Source organism: Corvus cornix, chromosome 3 (assembly GCF_000738735.6).
Source record: "Corvus cornix cornix isolate S_Up_H32 chromosome 3, ASM73873v5, whole genome shotgun sequence".
NCBI classification, from domain to species: domain Eukaryota; kingdom Metazoa; phylum Chordata; class Aves; order Passeriformes; family Corvidae; genus Corvus; species Corvus cornix.
The window spans coordinates 97,036,027-97,062,674 of NC_047056.1; the positions used below are offsets into that span (position 1 = coordinate 97,036,027).

At 36.9% G+C, this 26,648-nt stretch overlaps 1 protein-coding gene across 1 annotated transcript in view; it reads right to left on the reverse strand.

Moving 5' to 3' along the window:
* Positions 1 to 3,088: 3,088 nt before the first annotated feature.
* Positions 3,089 to 26,648, reverse strand: part of EIPR1 (EARP complex and GARP complex interacting protein 1) — a 76,207-nt gene continuing 52,647 nt past the window's right edge. Inside the window, exons 6-9 of the mRNA XM_039569437.1 lie at positions 21,275 to 21,411; positions 17,836 to 18,003; positions 16,459 to 16,626; positions 3,089 to 5,465 (exon numbers count right to left, since the gene is read on the reverse strand). Coding sequence (XP_039425371.1) covers positions 5,291 to 5,465; positions 16,459 to 16,626; positions 17,836 to 18,003; positions 21,275 to 21,411 — 648 coding nt within the window. The 3' untranslated portion in view covers positions 3,089 to 5,290. The remainder of the gene's footprint in view (positions 5,466 to 16,458; positions 16,627 to 17,835; positions 18,004 to 21,274; positions 21,412 to 26,648) is intronic.

Genomic DNA, 26,648 nt, shown 5'->3' on the forward strand with positions numbered 1-26,648 from the left:
GCTAGATTCTCACTGACCAAAGTGGCAGGTGGAACGAGCAGAAGCAATGTGCAAATTGTTCTGGGAAGTATCCATGGCTTCACACCTTGCAGCTCCCTTTATGGGAAGGCCAGGCTTCATGAAAAACTGATTTGCAGTTTTCTCTCAGTCACTTCACATGCTATTCCAGAAATCATAGGCTTTCTTCAGCTTCAGAACAACATTCATATCGCAGGCATCACAAGAACTTTAAGCACTTTATTTGTATCCTCTAGAAAAAGAAAAAATACCCTGGACATCCTCTGTGAAGCCTAATGGAAGCTCTGTAGCACTACAAACTTGCATCCAAATGCTGATCTTAATGATGATTACCTACTTTTCACTGCTCCAATTAAATCAAAAGCATGTAAGATACCACATGGTGTCCTACCATAGCAGACTACAGTCAGATGACACTGTTGAAGTCCATCTTACATCAGCTGCAGAATTTCAGTCTCAAATACTGCCAAAGGTACCAGGCTGAAAGATTAAGAAAATCCAAATGCAGAGGCAAATCCAGAATTAATGTTTTCTGTTCCCTGCTAGAAAATTCTGTGTTCTGAAAGCTTAATTCTTTACAAAGCACTGTTTTAAACTAATTTTAGTGCTGCACATAATCCAGATCATATAGCTTCTTCTTTCAACTCAACTTCAAGAACTGAAAAGGTACAGGGTATGGACTATAGGCCTAGAGCAAACACACAGTCTACCTAAGCCATCTGATGTATGTTCTTCATTCATTCTGATGTTGACAAGCTATTCATTAACTTTGTGGGCTTCATGATAGATCAAGCTAATTTCAGCACTAACACCACAGGAAAAGTCCAGGTCAGTACTGAGAGGTTTTGCTTTTTGGTGTTTGGTGGTGGGTTGGGTTTTTGGTCTTTTCTTAATACTAAGTTAGCACCATTTTAGTTCAAGTTAAACAGATTGTTATTTCAAGCTTCTCATTAAATGGCCAAGATTTGTATTGACTTTGATCAGTTTCACTTAGATCATGCTCAAAACCATTATAAAATATTATAAATTCCTTTCTTCTTCAATAATTCATTTTCTGTGGAGTAAAAATACCACATAACATTTTTGTAGCTCCACACCAGAGACATATTAATACATAATTGGGAAAAGAAAAAGATTTTCAGCACGAAACCTAGAAAGAAACAAATTTTTAGACAGCAAGGCTGACAATATGACATTTTAAAGGAATAATGTAACTTACTTTTTCAAAATCAAAACCTACTAAAGTTTCTTACCTGGACACAATCTGCAAAGAAAGAAAAATAATTTAAGAGGTGTTTGAAAACAGAGCAATTTTGTGCTTACCAATGCTGCTATATGACCGTATACAGAGAATTCTCTGAGACACTGAAAACCACCCAGAGCTGTGAGGTCAGACCATGATCTGAACTTCCAAAGCAGTGATGGACTCCTTGCTGTACAGAAATCTACTTGCCTTTGCAGTCTTATTGCAAAGGAGTATTTTGCAACAATATTGTTTCCAAACACAATATGAAGATTCTGTTAGAAATTTACCTGAGAAATTAGAGTTTTTTGAAATCCCCTAAAACACAGCTCACAACAAAAGTAAACATGCAGAGAGAAACATGCAAAGAAAAATGCAGCAGCAATGTGCTATCTTAGCTCTAGAAACAAAACTTTAGAGACTAAGTTATTATTTTAAATTTCCATTTCCTACCTTTTCTGGTAAATAGCACATGTCCAGGGAGGTAATTAAAGAGACTGGACAATCACATGGGGATTCTCTGCCAGTACTCTTTGTAGTGTCCACCAATTGATGGTTCAAAAGGATTTTTCTAAGCCAGAGATGCTGACTTTATATTTAGCAACCTTTAATGGATTAATCGTTCAAGTACTGTTTCAGTTACTTTCAAGTCATGTAAATTTTAACATTAATGAGATTTTTTTCTTTGTGCAGTTTTGGTTTTTTTTCTGGGTGAAGGGATTGTTAAAGGGGAGTGCCATAGCTCACCTTCATGCCTGTGAAGACCACTTTATTTCGTATGCTTTGAGCCACCATATGCAGATCACATTCAATAACCTCTAGTTCTGGTATCAGGAGAGACAGTGAACAATCACTCCGTATTCATCCTCTCCCTCTGCCACTTGTGATTTTATGGACTTTTATCATTCCGTCTCAATTCCATTCACCATTCCTGTCACTCTCCTCTAAAATCTTTCTGCTTTACTACATTGGGCTGGAGAGGGAAGAAACCACAGCTACACACAGTACTAAGGATACACATACACCAGTGATTTATAAATATATATTATTTGGGGGGATTAACAATACTTTATTTTCTTTACTTGCTTTCTAGTAATTCCCAGTGTTTTAATTAAAATTTTAATCTCTATTAAGATGATGTCTTTAAAGATCTTTAAAACCCCCAAGATCTTACTTCCAAGTAATAGCCATATTGGTGGTCCACCGTATGTAAAACAACTGCTTTCTCCCATATTAGTTACTTAACATTTCCTGCACTGAATTTCATCTGCCATTTTATCATGCATGAGATAAGGCCCTTTCATAATTCTTCGGTCATCTTTACTACTCTGAACACTCTCTGCAAACTTTGCCATATTTTTCTGCAGCCCTTTTTCCAAAAGGTCACGAGTATACTGTGAAGCACATGCCTAAGCACAGATCCTTGTGGACTTCACTGGTAATTTATTTTTTTGCTACTAAATGTGACACTTTATTCTTCCTTCCTATTTCCTTTTAATCAGTTATTTAACCATCTTAGAACCCTTCCTTTCATCCTACAGCAGCTTGCTTGCTCCAACAGCCTGGGAGGAATTCTTTTCAAATGCCTTCCCTTTCAGAAGGTCATTTCCACATTGCTGCCAGTGCTGTACATGTAGCCCAGATCCCACTTTACAGCCAGCCAAAAATGATTAAAATTTGACCCTTTGTGCTCTCCTGATTCTACTGTAATGCATTTTCATTCAAATTTGACCTGCAAATCCCTTCCTTTCCAGTACCAATCCACTCTCTTCTTTCCTATTGAGTGATACATGCATTTAACAAGACTAAAACAAAAGAAAACATTTCTTGATACTACTTGTTTACAGAGCTTTCCAGCTCATATAAGCTTAAAATATTAAAGGAAATACAGCCACATAAAAATTAGTCTGAAATCTATCCTGCATTTATTACATGTTAAAAATCAAGTCAAGTCCCACACACAGTTATGCAATTTCCCCATCACCTTCACACTGCCAGCCAGATACACTGCCAAAGTTTCATTAGACGTTTGTTGCTAATGTGAAGAAAGTTTTAAGGAGTATACCAAAGATATACTGCAGAGGTTTTTCATTTTTTTTCCAGAGGGGTGGGTGGGGATTGTGGTGCACAGGTGGGACAGACATGATACCCAACAAGATTTTGTGTCTGAAGATGAAAAGCTCCACATATAAAGCAGCAGCCCAGCCAAGGATTTTGACGTTCAGACAACTGAAGCACTACTGACTTGAAAATGTAGTTTTTCTTACAATATACAGGTGAATAGCTCATGCCTAATTACAGATTGAAACAAATTGAAATAGCACAAATTTAAAATATAAATGCAGAAAATCAGGTAATTAGAATTTCCAACTAAGCATTCATTCTGGAGCAGACAGGCAACATCATTAACACAAATACAAACAATAGTAGGGATGATTTAATTGGATTACTTCACTCCTATGAATTTTTCCAAATAAGCTCTTTAAGAAAGCCATAGATGGAATTCAGCTGTCATCTTTTCTGGATATTTTGGCCTACAGCAGTCAGTCATGCTCTCCAAATGTGATCTCACCGAAGCAGCTGTGTGTACACAACAAATCACATTTGGACATGTTTCGATCCAAGAGCGGGTAAGGACAAACAGAGGTGAGCAGCAGGCTGTCCCTCAACACTAACACCAACAGTTGCCATAGCAACACAAGGCATCACTGGAAGAGGTTGGTATTGATCTTTCCATCCCATCTTCATTGCCATTTCTTCAGAGTGCTCTACACAATGCTACCACAACCAACACCATCACATGTACCCAAGTTCTGAAGTAAAAGAGAAATAATAGTGTTGAAAAGGGAGCAGGGAATAATTAATGCTGCAGTGAGCCTGGGTTTTCAAAGAGCAAGCAGCAAATCTTCATCTTAGTGCAAGCTATGCCAGGGGAAGATAGGATGTCAGTATGTACAGGAATGTTTCACCATGCCTTCCACCTATGTTTGAAATTTCCTGTGCATTCTCCTACAGCACAGCATCTGCCTGTTCTCAGCATTTGAAACAACACAGTAACCAATGTCTAGGTCACCTATTGCAAAAAGTAGGATATAGCAAAGGATATTTTGTGCTTAGTTGCAAGCCTTTTACATCGTGCCAGCATACTGCAGATTGGCACAGAGCCAGAAGGATAAGAAAGCCTAAGTAGACAAATATTAAAGAGATTTTTCAGGTTAACAGTGGTATAGCTCCAGAGTCCCTCACAGCACAACTTAACCTATAAATATGGGATAACACATTACATGAGTATATCAGAGATTTTGGTAAAGACTAATATAGTTTCCAGTAACAATACATAGCTGAGAACTGCATTTAGTTCAAAAATTGCGGGATGTTACTTTGTTGATTCTACCATAAGGCTCAAATGAAAAACATATTTTGAAGTTTTCACTTTCACAAAAAACATTTCTTCTGAAGACATGCAAAAACTTGAGAAAAAGTGTTTAAAATGTTAGACAGTATTAAGAAAGCCTTTTAAGATCACTCCCAACTGTATTTGTGGCCAGAACAGTTAGCGGAATGTGGTCCTAGCTAAGAGTAGAAAGCTGCTTATGCAAGAAATATAAAATATTATTCTTGAAAACAAGTAGATCACTTCTGCTACATGCACCCTATATTGTTCCAGTTTTGTATCAGCATAACATTTCTGTAATTCATTATATTTGCATAAAGCTGATGTAATAAAGCAATAGTATGCAAAGTACCCACTATCTCCAAAAACTTTAAAGCTCACAAAGTGATTAGCCTCTAAAAAAAACCAAACCATCTAGGTAGCACAGCCTTCAGAAAATGCATCATAGTTTCTCAAATACTAAAGACAAAATACAAGTCTACATCAGTACAGATGTTCTTAACAAAATTTTAACATTTATACTTAAAAAAAATAGATCCTGAAAAAAACCCCGTAACAATACCTACCGGTTGTGTACATCAAGATAACAACTCTAACGTAATCCAATAAACAAATAATAACAGTATATAAACAAATTATAACAGTATATGATATTTAAGGGCTCTGGGAACCCTGTTAATAACCAGTCTCCCATCATAACTTAAAGAGGCAAATAGCCACGGGTCTGCTGAGGACCATTCAACTGCATATACGCTATCTTCATGTTCTTCATAGGTAGCTATTACACTGTCCTGAAGGGGCTCTTTAATCCTAAAATTGAAAAAAAACACCAAAAAAAAGGGTAAGGATTTGTGAACACACTCAATTTTAAAGACAGTATTAAGTGTCACTAACATCTAGATACATAAAATCCCATTTAAAGTATAAGAATGCAGTAGTAGGTTCTAAGGAAATATTTGATACCTTATGTTTGCATGTACTTATGTTTTAGATGACAGTAGAGTCAAGTCAGTGCAAAAGACCCCACTTACAGGGACAAAGTAACTCTTACTCTACACTTCAGTGCATTTTCTGTCTCTCAGAACCTACACTAAGCATCTCTCTCACTCTCTAAAGCTAGGTAAACTACATGGCATGATCTAAATGTACAACTTTTTACCAACATCTTTTCTCTCATCATGCTACATCCCTTCCTCTCCCCCTTCACTGTTCAATGAATTCTTAAAATAATATACAGTGTTAGAGATACGTAGACGGGTAAGAAGTGGCAGTCCCTAACATCAGTCTCTCCTGTGCTGCCATTCTGGACTCATTCTCTCTAGAGTTATGGAAGGGGGATGGTGCCCCTCTGAACACTGCGATTTTTATCTCCCATTGCTAGAGTTGTATCAGTACCAGATTCTCATCTATTGCATACCCCCACCTCTCACTGCAATACCCGAGCTCCTGGTCACCTACATTACAGGAGAGACACAGGTTCCCTTCTGCATTGCAAATATTCAAGAGATGCAGGCATTCTCTGAAGTCCAAACCACTCAAGAGTCATTGGTTGTACTCTGTTAACTGAGCACAGCCCTTCTTCCCTGAATTCCTAAAGACAGTCTCTCCTCTCAGAATGCCAGTACAGCACATTATTTTGTAGCTACAGGGTAGGGGAGTTTTCAGAGGATGACCTTAGTGCTCCTTCAGCCACAGAGAATCATCTCTGTCTGACAAGAATCAGTCCGCCCTTCAAAGGCTTCCGTCCGCCTCCTAGAAACAGCCTTGTACTACAGCTGCAACCCTCCTCACAGAAAGCAAAGCCAAAGAGCCTTGTGAATGCCACTCAATCATTTAAACAGATGCTGCTACTACAGAAATGAAGTGTTGTTATTGGCTGTCTTTGCCCTTTCCTGCTGCTCTCTGAAAGCATGCCGCTCTGCAATCACAAAGCCTGGATGGAAGCAAAGTAGGGTATCTTGCAGGGTATTGCTGCCCCACCTAGCCAGCTGAGCCAGCTGTGAATCTAACACTGCAATTAAAATTAAATTGAGTTTAATGAAGAAACCAAAAGCAGACTCATACTGCAGAATAGCTTCAGATATGTATTTTCCAGGATTTTTACCATTTATTTGTGCTACATTACAGGTTAACTAACCAAAAAAAGGGCACAGCACAACCAACACCCAGCCACTGGTTAACTGCAAAGAACAAGCTTGTTTTTCAGTTCTCCTGAATATGAACTTTGATACAAACCATCTAACAGCAGAGAGCTAACACACACATACAGGTACTTCATCTCCTGTAACATGTTTGTCTAACTTCCTGCTGAATGACATGCCTGGTTAAGTGAAAGTTGGTCATGTCCCCAGACAGCAATGTGCTTCATGCAGTGCTCACCCACTTATCCACAACTCCATTATTCTGAAGGTTTGAGATGTCTCTCTGGATAGGCAGGGGAGTAATGCACAGTGCACACGGCTGTCAGGGGACATGACTGACTTCCAGTTAACCACGAGTCTCAGTTAACCGAAGGTTGGATAAACAGGGACAAATAAGCTTCTAGATTACACTATTTTCTGTATGCTCAGAGCTGTTTCAGTGTTTCATTTAAATAACACAGCTCATCTAATTTAATTTACAGGAGTCAGGGGAATGAGTGTTCAGGAAACAAGCCTGTAGATGAATTTCTGTTTGGCATTCCCATTTATTACTACAGTTTTAACTGTGTTTTATTATTATCTATACACTGAATTTCCTCTTAGGTATGAAAGTAAATTTTGTGCCTTCCTAGAAAAAGAAAGCATGCTATTCCACTTGGTTCTTCAGGCGAACGACACAGCCTTGAAACAGTTATTGAGAATCAGAGAAAATCCTTATGGAGGTGATCACTTGGTATAAAAGAGCTAGATACTATACAAGACAATCAGGATGGAAAAAAAATCATCTCAAAATGACGTGTCTCAGGAACAATACAGAAGACCCAAACGAAACTGTCCGTGAGCACCCTTTACAAACATGATGAATGAAAACAGATTAGCCTTTAAATTATGCAATGGGTAATGGGCCCAGAAGGATTCTGCTAGTGGAATAAAAAGCAGAATTCATTTCATGTATGTGAAAGACTGTTCTAAAACATTAAAAAAAATTCAACATAAGGAGCAGAGGTGTTTGTGATGAGTTTTTTTGCCTCACAACAGTAATCTCTTAGAGGCAGACTACCTTACCCGATGCTAAGAGATTTCCAAGAAAACACCTCAGATTTCTCTGCGTTTTGGCTACATGTTTGCTTTTTTTGGTAATCCAAGAATAGGCTGAGGACACTGTTTTTGAATCTATATCAATCTAGGGTACTTAGGATTGTTCTGTTCCTGAGTCACACAATGAGTTATGTAGTCCCAATGAAATTTTACACATCTTTTACACATATTTATTTATTAAAGAACCATCTCAGATTAACAAGAAGAATAGCTGTACAGAGCTGGATATGAAGTAAACTTTCTTCTACAGTACATTAGTATGCATAATTCATGTTGTTGCCAGAACACAGAGATGCCTCTTTTTATATAAAAGCTGCAGGTTATGTATATAAAAATAGCCATGTATAGCTATATATATAGCATGCACATATGTGTACAAAACAGCTACGTATAGCATGAATAGCTATGCTATATAGCTAGTTCAGTGTACCACAGATGCCTTGGCCTATTGATCCCATAATAGAGAGATGGTGCTGTGCAAGCCCAGCAGTTGGACTCCATGATCCTTGTGGGTCCCTTCCAACTCAGCTTATTCTGTGATTCTGTGACTGTATTTGATAGCATACTTGATAATCACTTGTTATGCCTAGCAAGCTTAGTAAGCTCTTTTCTTCCTCACCTCAGATCTTCTTGACCCTTGCTTCTTTAGTTTCTTGCTTTCCTATCTATTTTGAAGATTTTATTCTGACCAGACTAAAATACCTTTTCTTATACATGTTCTTGCACTGCATCAACTGACAATGCATCACATTCCTTTGCCACCAAGAATTCACAGTATGAAATGTGACGTTTCTACCAACATCATGCATAAATTTCAGACCTGTGCCACACTGAGCTGAAAATGGACTGTGTTTTCTCTGTAGTCTTATTCAAATAACACGACCCCAACCAGCTTCTAAGAAAGGAGAGAACCTTTTATTTTACTAGATAACTGAGGTTAATTGTGTTACAGATTTGAGAAAGAAGCCTGTTCAGCCTTGGATAATTGTTTTCATGTAGAAAGCTGTTATTTCCAATTACTTCTCATGCTAACAACCACTTAAGTTTGCAGTGCTTGCAATTCTGTTTTGTCACCACAGTGTTCAATAAAATATGGTTTTCAGTCAGCAAAAATAATTAATTCCTTATCACAGTCAAAATTAAACCCTCTTTAATCTAAAAATCACTATGAAATAGAAGTGAATCAATAAAGCAGCAACATGTACTGCAGCATCCAAAAATGAATCCTGAAAACCATAGCACTGGATTCTGGAATAGCCCATGGATGCACTTTCCTTTTGACTTCAAGAGAAAATTGTTTCTGGTAATATTAGACAACATACTATTTGCTTTTTCACTCTCTTAAAAAAGCCTGAATTCAAGTATGTTTATTCTTGAACACAATTTTTATACGTAATAATTGGCCATTCATACTATTCCAAACATACTATTTTTTATTCAAAAAAGAGCTTTCTGAACTGCTTCTACAGGAAACCAAGAAAGGCATACTTTTACATAACAGGTTTCATAGATGTCCTAATATGAAAAATAAATTAAGGAAGGTATACTTGCTGATGAGGGTTAAAGAAAGAAATAGTACAAGAAAACCAGAAGCTTTTAAAGAAAATAGTCCTGGAACTGAAAAGTTCTGCTGTACTACATTTTGCCCAGCTTCTTACACATCCAAAAAGTGAAGTCCAGAATCCTGGCATTGCCCAAAACAGAAACTATTAAACTTGTTTTAATTAATTAGGTCTCTTGGTTGATTCCATACCATAATTCTATGACTCCTAGGTTTCTCCAGGACATTAATACCAAAAGCAAAATAGCATCAAAATTAACACTAGTGACAGCTATGTGAAAATATCCTGAAAGCCTGCCTCAGCATGTTTGGCAAATACTTTTCAAAATATCAGTGCTGACAAATCTCTCCTCTGAAGTCACAGAGGCATATACAAAGGTGTTATGTTAGATTGTACAGTTCATATGTAATATTGTGAAACACATGATTTATTATTCAAAAAACTCTAAACAACATTTCTACTACAAAAAGTAGAAACCACCAACTTCTTTAGACAGAATTTTGAAGAAAGTGTCTTTCTACAGAGAGGGCAGCCACCATTTTCTTTCTGGTCCATTCTGATGGCTGAAGATGTTTCTACATGGAAACAGCTCATTAAAAACTTCACAATCTCAAGTGAGATTCTCTCTACTGGAAGGACTAATCACATCTCTCAGCTTTAAATATAAAATGTTGAGAAGTGCTTGTGTTAGATCATCTGTTTGTATCAAAGGACATTATGGCTAACATCTATGACAAAAAAGATGGAAACTAAGCATTCAGGAAAAACACTAAACCAGTATTTTCGAATAGGAATTTCTGGTACAATCTTCAAAGGAAAACAAAGATAATGATAATCTTTGAAGATATCACCAAGAAATGTAGCATAAGGGAGAAGGCAGCATACTTACCTTAGGAACAAGTTCTACCAGTGAGTGAAAACAGCCAACATCTTAAGCCCACAAACCCCAAAGAAAGCTAAGGGAGCTGGGAGCTTACACTACAAAATTAAAGTTCAAGGATGGCTTCCTTTCCAGGACCAATGTATAAGCTCAAAATGTTATTGACTATATAAATCATTCAATTGTTATGGATACAGAATAGGCTCTTTCTCTTAAAGAACAAGTCTTTCATTATCAGTTGAGCCTTGTCACAAAGTTCTGGCCACAGAAGTCATGAAGAATGAAAACATTGCTGTAGATGCAGCATGTATCTTGCTGCTGGTACTCCTATGATAGCAAATAGTCTTCTCATGCTGTGTATCACCAGCATACCAAACAGAAACCTACGCAGTCCAAAATTTAAACCTATAAGGCAAACAATATGAATTGGAATGACAGAAGAAAAGGAATCCTGATTGGCAAGTAAAGATGGCCACACTAAACTGTAAGAAGCTAGTAGCTTTCTTTTATTGTTAGAAAGAGAAATGTAGAATTAAAATGACTACCAGAATAATTTAATACAGTAACATCTAGAGTCACTCACTAACATCAGGATTTTGGATAACCAAAGACTAAAGAAAGGATATAAGACAGTCACCATCTCCCTTAGGAGGAAGACAGTTCCCATTGCTCTCCTAATACCTTACAGGGAGCTGACAGTCACCTTCAGGAGATTTAGTATTCAGGCAAGTTCAGTGTTGCAGGGAGAATGTTCTTGCAACAACAGGGTGCAAAGCCACTAAAGAAAGAGGTCAAGAAGCCTGACAAGTGATTGCATCCACAGATGTGGAATTATCCCATGTTTTAAAAGTTTTGTTCAAACTTAGGCATTGAAAAGCACTTCTCATGTTCTTATCCATGCACATTAGCTTTGTTCTGGGGATGAAACCTAAATGAACCCCAAGTACTCACCCTCATCTGTTCTATTTTCCTTTATTTTCTACACTTTTTTCTACCTCTGGATCAAGGTGCTTGAAACAGAAGTAGCAGAGCATTTCATTCACCATTTCTCAGATGGTTTTTTTTTCCACGTTTGAACTGTCCATTAAATAACCCAGACTGAGAACTTGACCAGAATACAACATAGCTATATGGCCACATGCCTACACCTCTTCTCTGTGAACAGCTCCATCCTCTTCTTAGACTACCTATTTTCAATAGTGGCTTTGGGCTTCTGTAAGAGCCTAATAATAAGAGAAAGGCTCCAAAGAGTGCTTTGTCATTATGACTGCTCAACACCTGAAAGGCTTCAAAAGTGCTTTTTCATTATGACTGCTCTAAACCTGAAAAACTCCAGAAAATGCCTCATCATTCTGTCTGCTTATCGCTATACAGGCAATTTGGACCGTGGGTAGCCCACCTTGAGACCCATAAAAAGGAAGGTGGAACTGGTGCAAGTTGAATGGAAAAGTGAGGGGCAGAGTCCCTGACCTTTGCCTTTCCCCCCCACCACCACCATCGCCTGCTGCGAGACTTTCTGAGGCCTCCTGAGGAGACCCCCCCGAACCTGCACCCCTGGACCAGAATCACGAGTGAGCTGTGGAACCCCTGCCCTGCTCCAGTGTCCCGTGGGGAGAGCACTGTGAGTGGGCCAAGGCTCAGCTGCGGGCGGCTGCTTTCCAGCCAAACTGCTCCCAAGAGCAGAGGAGGCAGATCAGACGCTTCAAACTGCTTCGCTCCCCCCACCCCATCTCGGCAGCACTAAAGGTAGCACAGTGTGGTGGTGACCTATCCTATGCTTTTCTTTTTAAGTAACCTTGGCTTTTTCTAACTTTCCTCTACTCTTCTCTTTCCTTCTCTTTGCCTCTTTTACCATTAAATAAAATACATCCATTTTTTGGCATCAACATCTAACCTCGTTTGGTTTTAATCTCGTTTCTGGGAATATTTTGAACCTTCTAAGTTCTTTCCAGTTTATGTATAGAGACTTAGCTTGCTTTGCTTTTCTGGGTTTAAACCGGATCGTTACAGCTTCCCATGCAGAAAGCACTGAAGCCTTTCTTAATTCAGTGCAAGAAAACAAACACAGTTGGCGTGTTTCTCCTAGACACGTTTCACAAAAGCTGTGCATGCACATCTGGCAAGTTTTGGAACAAACAAAAACACAGTTAGTGAGAACAGATAAACTCAAGAATATGGCTGATAACAAAGGAAAACCCTACATGGAAGAATCAGAAGTCTCCAAAGATTATTCAGAAGGCAGTAAATGTCCCTGAACTGTGAATAGTCAGGGGATAGGAGCATATACCCAGGGGAAATACATCTCCTTTTCCTATTGCTATACTTTTTCCTCCTGACTACTATGAGATATATGACACAGGCTAGGGAGACCTCTAACATGATACAGGGAAGCTGCCTGCTCTTCCATTTTTATAATGGATGGGAGAAACAACAGCAGCAGTTAAAAAGTAGGGAAAAGACAGCAAACTAGTTGCTCTGATCTAAACCAGCAATTAAGAGGAACTGGCAGTCACTTGATTTCAACAAGAGACAGATCCTCATGCAACAGTCCTAGAACATTGCTTACGCAAGCATGTTCTGGTCTCTAAGATGGCAGCATAGGCCCAAGATGTCAACACATATATAGACAAACACTGAAAGAAGAAACCACTAACAAGAAATTCTTAGTAAGAATGGAATACAGCAGTTTTTAGTTTGTCTATTCATTATGCAATGAAGTTGAATTCTTTTCTTTTGAAAAAAATTATCTCCAAATACTTATTTTCAGTTGGGAACCTTAAAAACTAGACAACTACTGCAGCAAATCTGGCAAGAATAATTGAGTGGGTAGACTCATGCATAGTTCTACATGGTTGAACAAGGAAGGGTTAAACTGACATACTATTTTTGGTTTGTGCCCAACCAAGAAATACAGTAAAAATTAGGAAATTTACTCTGAAAGATATTAAAAATTAACAAGACTTAAAGATTTCAGGAAGGAGTCTTAACTGTGTAGAACAGTATTAGAAGTCAATGTTTTCAAAATATGGGGACTTTACTAAGTAGAACAAACAACAAACCTTTAAAGATATAACTGGCACATACTCATCATTTTTATATTTAATCAAAGGAGTATTTTTACAAGTTATTGTATTCAGGACAAATAAAATGCAGAAAGAGTCTTTTCCTTTCTTTACAATTGATATTTCAACTTTCTGAGAGAGGTATGGCACTCAGTCTGAAGGTGACTGGCCAGATACTCTAGTTGTCCAAATACATGCTCTTCCTGGTGTATTTCAAGATACACCTGAAACAGACATTCTCTTTATTAGTATTTGTGTGCTGTTTAATAACAAATCAGATGTCCTCCAAAACAGGATAAAAATGAACCTTGTGAGAATATAACACCTTCTTGAAAGTCTAGAACATACCCAAGCAAAAAAAAAAAAAAAAAAAAAAAAAAAAACAAAAAACCCCACACCCCTGCTGCATAAAGCCATACAGTGAAAACCTGTATTTTATAAAAGAGACAGTACCCATGGAATGGTGCAACAGACTCTTCATAGAGGTCTCCAGGAGGGCATCATAGTCAAAATATTTGGTACTAGTGGTTGACTAACAATAAGTATTCCCAACAGCTGTTATGCCCTCTTCATTTGTGCACTCAGAACTAAAGAGACATTGATTTGGCAACAGTTCAAGGCTGGTGAGCAGCTTGCAAACATCCTTTGGACTCAACTTGTAACAAGAGGGCGGAAGGGGGAGCCTAAAACAAGACTTTCACAGTACCAAGCAGAGGTTACAAAAGCTGATGTGCTTTCCCAGGTTTTACAGAAAACAGATGAGTAGCTGAAAAGCACATATTTAAAATGCAAATGCAGAATTGATACTCTTGTAGCCTCTGGGAACAGGCAAGGGCTCTACATCACTGCTATACAAGTCATTCACGATGGGGGTTACATCCAACCCATAGCCATAGGAAAAGATGCATTATATTTGTTGTATTGCATTGGATGACCTTGGATTCAAAAATTCCCATTCTATAATGACTTGTGTTTCAGTGAGGCAACCTACACAGTCTACAATCCACAGAAATTCAGAATTCCAGATAACCTACTACACAGTGTCTGTCAGAATGTTATTTACTTGTGTTATTTTTAATGCATTCCCACCATATAAAAAACAAATGTGGTCTCTTTCTCATTTCCACTAATGCTATTTATCTTCCATCCTGAACAGAATAAATTGCAATCTCCAGCCAAAGATAAGGAAGCAGATGTCCCTGACTGTGGCAGGGGGGTTGAAACTAGGTGATCTTTAAGACCCCTTCCAACACAAACCATTTTCTGATTCTATATTTAAAACACTGTAACTCAGTTACATTCTAGAAAGTAGGTACATACTGTTGATGTGAGCAAATTTTTAGGTACTTAATTTGATACTCCTTGATTTTTCAGGCACTTAAAACATGTAGAGAAAATCTTTTCAAGAAATCCTATACATTTAAAATTAGCCATTTCTATATATGGAATAACTTTCTTATTTAATATTAAAAAAAGAATAGTTCCCAGGTCCTTTAAATGAAGCCAAAACACCAAAATTATATGGAGCAAAACTACATCTTTAATAATAAAATAAGGTTCAAGAGCAACCTTAAAAATGCAATTAGAGAAGTAACCTAAACTGTATTTAAAATTTTAGCTGAAACATCTAGCCAGCACAGCTGAGCAACTAGGGGATGTTTTTTGTAATTTCCTTGTTCCTTATCACATCCGACTATTCTTCATTTTAAAAGCTCATTCAGGAATTAATCTGCCTATATCATTGCAGACAGCTTTGCAGAGCTGTCCAGAGAAGGGCAATGGAGCTGGCGAAAGGTCTAGTGAGTAAGTCACATAAGGAGTGGTTGAGGGAGCTGGGGTTGTTTAGTCTGGAGAAGAGGAGGCTCATGGGTGACCCTACTGCTCTCTGCAACTGCCTAACAGGATATTGTAGCCAGCTGGGGATTGGTCTCTTCTCCCATGCAACAAGTGACAGGAGATGACACAGCCTCAAGCTATGCCAGGGTAGGTTTAGGTTGGACAGATCTCTTCACAGAAAGGGTGATTAGAAATTGGAATGGGCTGCCCAGAAAAGTGATGGAATCACCACCCCTGGGGGTGTTCAAGGAAAGACTGGATGTGGCAGTCATCGCCATGGTCTAGTCGACATGGTAATGTTCAGTCATAGGTTGGACTCTGATCTCAGAGGTCTTTTCCAACCTAATTCATTCTGTAATTCTGTGGTTCACTTTGTAAAGGAAGAGTTTGCTGAAGATCACCTTGAAAGCTAGTCACAAAATTAGAAAGCCTCAGCCCAACCTCAATCTACAGAACTCCCTATATACACATATATACACTGGTAAAGACATGTAAAAAGGGAAACAAGCATAATATACTGCACAATAAAAAAGATGAAAGCACATAAAAATTGAATATAAAAATTATTATTTTAGCATTTCAGTTAATTCTTCACTAAAACCCCATCCCTTCAAAATTCACAAGGAAAATATGTGATTCCACACAAACCAAATGGACGGGTTTACAAATGTTTGCCAATAGCATGCACTATTCTCTACCAAGAGTGTTGAAACCAAACTTCTGGTTCGCTTGAACTAGGTCTGATGAGTTACTGGGTTCCAGAGCAGTCAGAGATATTAAGAGAAAAAAAAAAAAAAAAAAAAGTGTTTATACTTCCTTTCTTCTGCCTGTGCAGAAGCTCATCATTAGACTGGTAACACTTCCTAAGGGTTACAACACATACACAGAAAATACAAAAGCATATTTTCAAATTCTCAACCCAGATTGTTCTACATGCTTGACTTGAACCCAAGCTCCCTTAAAGTGAATCTTTTCACCAATCCAGTGGACTTTAGAAGTGATCCTCAGCATCACCATTCCCTTCCTACCAGTGAACATGGAGTGACCATGCCAATCAGATTTAAAGAGTGTATTCCACCCAAGTCTGAATAAAGTGGGAATTCAAACTACTTACCTCAAAGGCATGTATACAAAAATCCTAGTCAGCAAAAAAAATAACATGTAAACCATCACAATGAAAAGACAAATTATAAGCATCTGCATAAAACTCAGGAAACTTCATACTTCTCTTCTTGATGCTGGTCCTCTTGGTCACTGAGTTCATCATCATCTACCATATGCCCAAATGGTTCAGAAGAAATTGATACCATATTAGACAGGATAACTCTGCTATCACTGCTTCCTGTAAGGATCAGCTGATCATGAGAATGATTGTATCTGACATTCCAGACCCTAAAAACGTTAAAGCAGAGAGAACAAGAAACTATTCATAGTAGGTAGTACATCACTGTTAAACAATTTTTTTTTAAGGGCAGCACTAAAAATTCATCTTTTCAATGTTTTCAATATGCATAGAAGTAACATGCCTCATTCCAAACACATTTTTTGCCATCTTCATTTGGCTTTTAAGCTTCCATGTAATCTGTTTTCTATAAGGTGTCTTTAAAAATTCAACAAGTAAGTTTAAAAAAAAATAAAATAAATCACACCATTCAGTGGTATCATTCCTTGAGGGTACATGCCAATTCATTGTTGACTTAAGTCCTAAATATAAAAATTTCCCCAAAGCAAAATATGGATTAAAAATAGCCTGTTAAGCAAAAATCTCACAACATTCTTACAATGAAGTTTAAAATAGATCCTAAAACAAATGCAGGATTTTATTTCTCTTCAAGTTTTACATTTTACGTATTAAGTTAATACCAAATGTCTTATTGTTCTTGTTTTCTTCTTTTTCTTTGAATATTCTGAAGAAAAAAATTAAAAATAATGTTTTTGTTAATTCCCATCTTCATTCCCCTTAGAATAGCTTTAGGGTCTGGATTTATTTTGCAAGAATTAATCCAATCCAAATTTTATAAAATATAAATAATTCATCTTTTCTTAAGCACTGAAATTTGCAGCCATCAGACAAGATTCTCTCCTTACTCCAGCCACAGGCCAGTGCAGTAGATACAGGCTCTAAATCTCAGAGAATAAAATTACTCACTTGCATATTTTTGAGTTAAGGACTGTGAAGAGCATCAAAAAAATGGGGCTGCATTACTGAACATTTCAACCATCTGACAACAGAAGGATGGATAGCAGCTGCTTTACTGCACATCAGGTGCAGTACATCAGGCTCCATTTGGGAAGGCACACCTGTGTCCCAGCAGGGGCCCATGGGCCAAATTCTGTGCTGTGCGTCTCAAAGGTCTACCCCACCTCCCAACAACGTTAACAACAGTTTCTTGCCAATTAGACTAACGTTGTCTAAACTCTTAATTTACAATTACACAAGGAACATTGGCATGTTAAAATTTTTCCTCTGTGCAAAAAAATTATTATGTACAATAGCACAAACACAGTCAGTTTGCATTGTTCCTAAACGATAAAATAATTAGCTGAATAAATTATATAAACCATCCACCCGCAAAACAGCATGCAGATAATTTGTTCTACCAGTGGGAATGCTCCTCTAGTGTCTTCACTGGTTCAGTGACATTTCTTGTGTCCCAGAATTTCACCTTGCAGTCATCTCCACAGCTAGCCAGGTAGTACTGCTTATTGGGATTAAAGTCCAGGTCTCGTACCAGCTGTCCATGTGCATTTTCTATACAATATATCTGCCTATAAAACATTAAAAAAATTATGTGGTCTATAAAAAGCACTCCACCTACAGGAATCTGTTTCCCTGGAAACTTGCATAATCCCCTTAGCACCCACAGACCTAGAGCTCCCATTCCAGCTGCTAACAATAGTGACTCGTACAGATTTCTCAGCTTGCCTTGAAGCTTTGCTCCTTCCATGTTTGTTTCCATTAGGATCATCTGGAGTTAAAAGGAAACAGTAGTTCCAGATGATTCTAGTACAACTCTGTAAAAACTGTTATAAATGTCTGCTACTAAACCACATTAGTTTCAGATAAGAACTTCTCTGCCCCTAAGCAGTTATACTAATTCCCTGTATATGAAATCTACTTCTCCCTCAGAAAAAGCTGAGATGCAAAGGTTGCAACAGATATCAACAACAGCTTTTTATTACTGCTCCGTATTGAATTTACCTTCTTGAGCTCTTGCATTTATCACTAATTTACCTGTGGCCCTTAAACTCCTCAGCCAGACGCATACTCATCCATCTGGACCACTTCAGAAAACATCTGCAGTACTGCTAACAGCCTAGCACGTCTATTCAAAACATCATGCGCCATCAGTTTGTTTCCCTACCTTGCCTCTTAAAATTGGGGTTTGTCTGGGCTTTTCTTGTTTCCACTATTGTGTCACCAGTTTTCTCAAAGCCACCAATACATCATCTAAAGTTCTGCTTAGACTTGACCATCTCCTACAATCTTCACTAGAACTTTTCAACACTTCATGAGCTTTTTGTTTTTCTTTAAATGAAAAATGTTTCCCTGCAGTAAACATACTGACCAAAATTTCCTATTTCTTGTGAAGACTACATATTTTTATGGTCTTCTGTCACAATCAGATAGTCTCTTGCTGTTAATTCCTAACTCCTAATACAAAGTGAAATAGCTCCATAAGGAGAGATACAAAGTGTATCGGGCCTATAACAAGCCCTATCCTGACAGCTGTGGCAGTCACCAGTGAAATTACTAAGGTATCTAGCATCAACACTCTTCTCAGAGTTTGGGAGGCTAAGGATATCATTCAGGCATGCCTTTCTACCAGGTATTGTAGGAGTGGAATTCAAACTTCCACTTATTTTCTTAAGATATGTATATGGCAAAAATTTTAAGTCTCAAGCATGTTTGCTGCAGTAAAACACTTCTTTCCTTCTTTATTGCACCTTTCACTTTTTTCTTGCATTGCTCATAGAGAGATGTGTGTAAGGGCTTAAAAATACCACTGTCCACTGTATATTCAACACTACTCACCATGAAAGCCTTTATCCCAACTTAACTATTATTCTGACCATTTGATCCCTTTCCTCCCAAAATATGAATATATATTTCTTCACTTTTCACCCTACCTACAGCAATAATACATACACTGAATTTCCCACTTACATCATAAGATTTATGCCAGACCACATGAACATTTTCTCCAGCTATTGACTCCGCCTCCTCATATTATTCTTCTTACATATTATTTAGAGTTTAGCCTTGGAGTCTGAATTTTCCTGATAAAATTCTCACTCTAAATCCAATCAGCCTAGTGTCTGTCTCCTCTGCTTCACAAGCTCTTCTCTGATTAAGACTGCTTCTTAGTCTAGTCTAGGACTCTTCCTACCAATCTTTTTTTTCTTCTCCCCTTCTTTGTTTGCTATGTCCAAAAGAATATACTCCCTCTATCTTGCAGCTATCATAACCACACTCTGCAGGAGCAGCTATTCTAGCTTCTTCGAGTATCTCTCTTCACTTTGCTGGTAGACCAGTTTTCTGCCCTTGATTCCTCCCTCCCCCATCATTTCATGCTTCTTATACTGCCAGAGTTTATATTGCCCTGATTTTAAACTCCTAGCCTAACTAATTATTATGAAATATTTACATATAGACATATTACAGAGCAATGGAAGATGAGACTTACTCTTGCACATACTTTTTGAGTATATTGCAAACAGCCTTTTGGCACGGCCTAGTAATCAAACTGGTTTAAGGACTATCTACTCTGAGCCCCACTTGAAGTAAATAGAATTGTGGGGTTTGTTTCTGTTAACCAAGGTACCCCTTTCACTGTGGATCCAGACTATAATACCCAGACTATAGAAGTTACTCAGAGAATTCCTTTAATGCAAGATAGAGATGCTTTTTCTAATAAGACAGAGCATGAAGCAGAGTTTACAATATTTAATATTTTCACTTCAAAAAACAGGCTTTAGTTTCAAGATCTGCATGCTATGTGTTAGAAACAGGAGGATTACAAAAACATTACAAAAATAATAAAACCCATTCTCCTTTGTCCTCTCTTTCCACTCTTGTACACTTCATTTAAAAGTGTCTTTATAAATCTAAGTATACACATCTACATAAAGTTAGATTTTTATGTATCACTTTACAAGGCGAAGAACAGGACCTTCAAACTTCATGATAAGCATATAGGAAGTGACTTTTAATTATTGTATTTTTAGCTTTCCTTAATTAAATAAATCTTTTTGGCAAAAACACACAAGACTAGCAAACAAGGGATTTATTGCTACAACTCTGAGCTGGCAGGAACCACTGAACTAAATTTAAAGTCATCGCCCTTTAAGGCAATGAAAGTTATTACAAGACATCAGTCTTCTCGGTTTAGTGATAAATTACTATGTGCTAAGGGGATAAAGTGTATTTTAAAAAAGCTTGCAGAGGCTTTAGTAGTCATGGCAACAGATGTGCACAACATCACTCCTTTGCTTATCAAAATCACAACTAAGCAGGGGGGAAAACGCCTTATTAGGTATATTCAAAGCTTTTATTTGGTTATGATTTTGATAGATTCAGTGATTTCTTATAACTAGTAAGCTACAATCTTTAGTATAGAACACTTTGTTAAAATCAGAAGCGAAGAGGAAACTTGACCTGTGAATTGCCTTCAAAGATTAAAGTCATCTTTAAATGCTATGAAGACAGTTCATAGCATAGTCAGGACTGTTGTTAAATCATTTTCAGGCTGAATTACAAAACAGCTTCATTCAGGTAATCCCTATGTATTGAACAAATCCTTGTGAGACTAGTATATAGTTCAATAAAACTCAATATACAGGTTAGAATTGAAGCTGAGGGGGAATACCAGAGAAAATTCTTTGCTAAATTGTAACTATATGAGGTATGCAAGCTTTTCTATTCTTTTTATAAGGTTTGCCATTTTTCTTATCATTTTAAAAAAAAGAAAGTGCTAGGAACAATGCAAAAATCTCTCTCCAAAGGAGATAAGAGAACATGACTGCAAGCTCTCATTACCTCATGCTTCGCGTGTCCCACCCTCGGACAGTGGTATCATTGGCTGTGGCAATCTGGGTACAGTTGTGGTGTGGACTCCATCTTCCCGAAGTAAATTTTAATTGTCCTTTCCCTTCCAAGGCTGTGGAACTAGAGAGCTAGAATAATGAAACAAAGCTGGCAATGTTTCTAAATGTAACACTAAAATGAAACCAGTTACAATGAAGACAAAGCTGTTCAATAGCCTATTGCTCCAAGGCAGACTACCAAATCCGAAGATTCAAGAAAGAAAAAAAAAAAAAGAAAAAAAAAAAGTAAAAAACCCCCAACAAATAAAAGCTAGAGCTGATTTTCCACCAGTAATTTTTAAAAAGGTGTATGCAGTGTAATGTATGCAAAAATATTGTAAGTACTGTGCTTTCTATAAAACAGTTTCAGATTATTGTTGAAAGAGTAGAAAGATAATATGGGCACATTGCACAGAGTTGCAGCTGCCACACACACACACATTTAGCTTCATTAACAGTCTTACAAGACTTTTTCCATGTCAAAATGCCAGCTTTTAGCTGTAGTAACAATTACGGTGTCAAAAGACTCTTTTCCATAAATGTATAGTAGCTTTTAAAAATAAATAAATCAAGGCCCAGGTGCCCATGTTATCACATACATGCCTGTTAAAATAATAGTAGATACTAGATAACGAATCTACAATCTGTGAGATATAAAAGTTTCAGTTCCAAAACCAGGCTTGCATGTCGTGGAGTAGGTAGGTCTGCATCTCCACAGTTAATGAAAAGAAGGTCCAAAGTAATCAACTTTGTCTTTGAAGTTGTATAGCAAGTTGTCCCCCCATTTCACGTGAACATGGGGGAAATCGAAGCTGCCGACACTGCAAATTACTTTTACTTCCAATCACTTACTGAAACTGCTTAATATCTAAAGAGAAGGAGGGAAACCAAAATATTTGCATTTAATCAGATATAAAATTCACACAAATTTCAAGCAGCTACACAAACAGCAGACGTATTGGTCATCTTTCACACAATTTTCATATTTCAAAATGTTTCATTGTGAAACATTTTGTATTTCACAAAAGCAGATTACTGCACTGGATCCTACTGGATCCTAATGCAACATAAATATTCTATTTAATAGTAGATTTCTCAGTGGAAATATTATGCTTTGATAGATGAAAAAGACTAAAACATACAAACTGTTTACATAAACTTTAACTGACATCAACAGAAAAATATGCTGTTCACACAACACTGCTTAAATCTATTTGTATATTGTATAAATGTTCATGCATGTATTTTGCTGAATTTTTATTACTACCACTCCACCAAGAATATCAAATTTCTTTAGCATTATGATTAACAATCTAGAAATTACAAACAGATTTTTTTAAAAAAAAGAACGTGGAATTCCCAGCATGTAAGATCATATATTGCTCATGTGTTAATGAATAACGTAACACTGTGGCCAAACCTACTCCTCTAACACCATCCCTCCTTTAGAACAAATACTGTCTGAAAGCCTTTCTACAACTTGCAGGTCATTAACAGAAATTAAAAAACACTGCATAGGACACTGGACACAGGATAATATAATTCACTCTTTATTTTTTGACACATACTAGATTCCAGGCACAAAAGAATATTCATAGCTTGTGTAGGTCACTTCAAAAATTAAACTAAGTTTCTTTAGTAAGCAGACTTGGCCATTCAAAGCTCAGACCAGGGGGAAGGAAGCAAATGTTAACACTGACAGTAAGACAGTACCAAAAGAGAGTATATTTTATCAGGTATTTCAAAAATCTGCTCTTGAGATGGAAAACATCACATACTCAAAACATGTCTCAGGGCAGAGGATCTTTGTCAGCAGTAGACAATAGTTTCTCCAGCATTCCAGACATATATTTACTCATTTCAACTTTTATAATGTAAAGTACTATAAAATGATCAAATTTTTCTTCTTTGCAGTCAAAAGTTTAGGGTTGAGGCCAGCACACGCATATTGTGCTATTTCTTACCAACATATAAAAAAAAAAAAAAAAATCACATATATGGGCCAATTCATCCTTGCCTTCACAAGCAATTAATAAATACTTGCAGAAATTAAATGACATCTTTCCTTATACAGATGTCCAGCTATGTATGCAGCCAAGTTCTTAATCAACTCAATCTTCTTTTCCATGCTGTCTATGAACCTGAAAGCAACTGCAAGGATTTAAAGGACCATTTGGAGATAAAGAAGAGAAATTTTCATGAATAAAAAGGAATCCTTATGTAACAGAAGGAAGTCTGCAAGTTTCCTCCCTGGAAATCCAAGAAATAAAGGAAACAAAGTTGGTAGTTCAGAATCACAAATGCAGGTTCAAAAAAACCTTAGCCGTAAGTTTAACTCATACTCTAATATATGGACAGGTAAGCAAGGACTCTTTATCTTGAACTCTTTCCTCCATTTCTTTAAATGCAGGAAAACTGACTACAAAAAGGGAGGAAAACATTACATAGGTGTATTTTAAACATTATTCTTGCATGAGGATTAGGATCTGTGCTGCCCTGAAGATGAAGACATGAAGGTGTGAGGGCCACACTGGATACTGAAGGTAAACAATTCATGGTATTATTTTATAAACACAAAATGGGACTTACATTAAGGAAGAAGGAAAGGAATAGAGTCTACTTTTAGACAACAAAATTAGGAATTACTCTTGCAATACACGAGGATCACACGATTTCAGAAAAGAACTCTAGAGAAAATGAAATCTTGAACAGTGTAAAATGGTTATCAGAGTATGGATGGATTTAACACTATTCCTAAATGCTTAGCTGGAACAATGCCTAAATCTAGTGACACAAGAACAAAAATAAAAGGGCAGCATGATATTATAGTACAGTTGCATAAGAGCAACACTTTGAAATAAGAATAAAATGCTCTGAAAAAAATTAAGCAATGTAAAATGATTAGAACTGTTTATGTTATCCTCAATGAAGGAAGGGGTTTTACAAAAACAAAATAACAAAACATGAAAAAATGTCTGTCCTAGGATATCCTAGATACCAGTCCTAGGAAGGACTGATTTCTGTGTATTCAAATGAAAATATCAATTACTCCAACTTATTTTAGTCAAAATATTAAGGACTGAGGTTGATTTTTCTGCTTCAAAATTTGATTATATAAGGGCTGACTGGGAAAGAGGAAAGGACAGGCAGTATCCTTCAAAAAAAACCACCAAAAGCCAATATATAATATATGTTAAAGGGTACAGAAATTATCTAGAAAAACCACAGGCAGCATGGAGACAGTGAACCAACTGTTCATGTTCTCTTCCAAGAAAAGAGCTATGGGCCACTGAGGGAAACCTGCAGAAGATTAAACAGGAAACAAAAGAAAGTGATTCTTTACTCAGTGAACTCCTTGACAAAAGATACACGGACACATAAAGCTTGAATGTGACCAATACACGGATACATAAAGCTTGAATGTGACCAAGAACAGAACAGGAAGGTACTTGGAAGAATGATACATTAAGGGCTACATTTAGTAGACAAAACCAAGCAGACTATTTTGAGATTGACATTAAAAAGGCATGAGTGTTTTTCTGACTTGATATTGACAGAAACAGAAATGTTGATGAGGATTGTAAATTGACTTGAATTCCTCCAACTGCAGGCAACCATGCCACATAGTCCTTTCATAACTGCTCTTGACTCCTGAACCATCTTAAAACTATTTGCCTTTTCAAATAGCCTCAGTTATTCTCAGAATAGCTAAGTAACAGAATCCACATATTTTTAAGTGCTGAGTTTCTGCATTACACTAAGAAAATATTTTTATTCCTCAAACACAACTTTTCTGCTTTATTTTACAAAAATTACACTAAACATCAAGTTCATCCTCTGAAATATGTTGTTATTCCTATATGCTGATGATGCATTCCAAGTTCTGTCAACAAAAATTTTTATTATTTCATTCCGACTTCTATTCTATTGTTAAGGATGCCATTAAATAAAATTGATTCCAAGTCTAAGAACTGGTTTCTATTCTCATTCTGATCCAGTAATTTCCCTTTTATTTTTCTTCAGACAGTTTTCTTCCCTCCTATAGCTAATCTATGTTTATTCTAGTTGCAGTAATAACGGGGCACTAAAAAATTCTCCACTAAATTCCACAAGGTATTTCCTGTCTTGAGAAACAGCAGCTATCTTTCCAAGAAAGCATCTCATGCTTATTCTTAACATCCTCTATATTTGGATATGTCACTTTTATCCAGATAGCCTGTGAAATCTTCCCCAAAATATATTCTGCCTTGCCTGGAATGCCACTGCCTGGTATTATCTGTTGTTGTAAACCAAGACCACATGAATGCTGCTAAATAATCCAGAAGGGACAAGAAATCTAGAAGGAATCTAATTAATAACTTGGACTAAAATGATCAAAACCACACCTCTATTTATCCCCTTTGTGAAAACATATGAAAACCAGAAAAATATCTAGATTTTAATATCTCCATTTCTTTCTGTTCACTCATCTGCCATGCCAAACCCACTGCATTAATCCGAGGAAGAGTTCTAGTGATTTGTCAACATCTGACCTCAAATCTGTACACAGAAATATTAACTGTCATCTTCTCAGCAGACTCTACCCAGACCTGGTGGATTGTCTGGGCTTCTCTTGGGTCCAGCTAATGATTATAAATGGCAAAGAATAGCTAATTTAATTGCAAAAGGTAATGATGCAGTGAGCATAAGATTAGTTTCACCCCAGAAGGTAATGTCCTCAAAACAATAATAAAGGGAGTGATCAAAAGGACAGAAGCTTGCCTTAATGTAAATACAGGCAAATTAAATACTGTAAGGAGGAAACAAGTTAGCAAGAAACCTTGAGAGAAAATAAAAAACAAAACCCCAAACCAAAACCAAAATGAACCCAAACAAACCCACTGAACTGTACAGTAAATTACAGTTACAAAATGTTTCCCATCCCAAGCTGACCAGATAATTCAGAGAATGAGCACATCAATAATTTTATTACCAAGAAGCTCTGAATGTATTGGGAACTCTAAAATTCTTCAGGCTACTTTTAATGAAACAATGTGACTTGTAAATTGCAGGCAGATACAGAAAAGGAACCAAATAAGACTCTGAAGTTTTGATCACTGTAGAAAAGCAGAAATTTCGGCCTACGCAAAATTTTAAAGACAGATATTTTCAGTTTTTCATCTATATTATACCTGAATTTTAGAAAAAAATTTTCATAAACATGAAAAGTCCATAGAGTAGCATTTGGTTTACCTCTTGCCATTAAAATGGCTTATAATATGGACCTATGAGAAAAAAAAAGGAAGCAATTGAAATGTGTTGTAAAAACAGGAAGACCAGTGATGCAC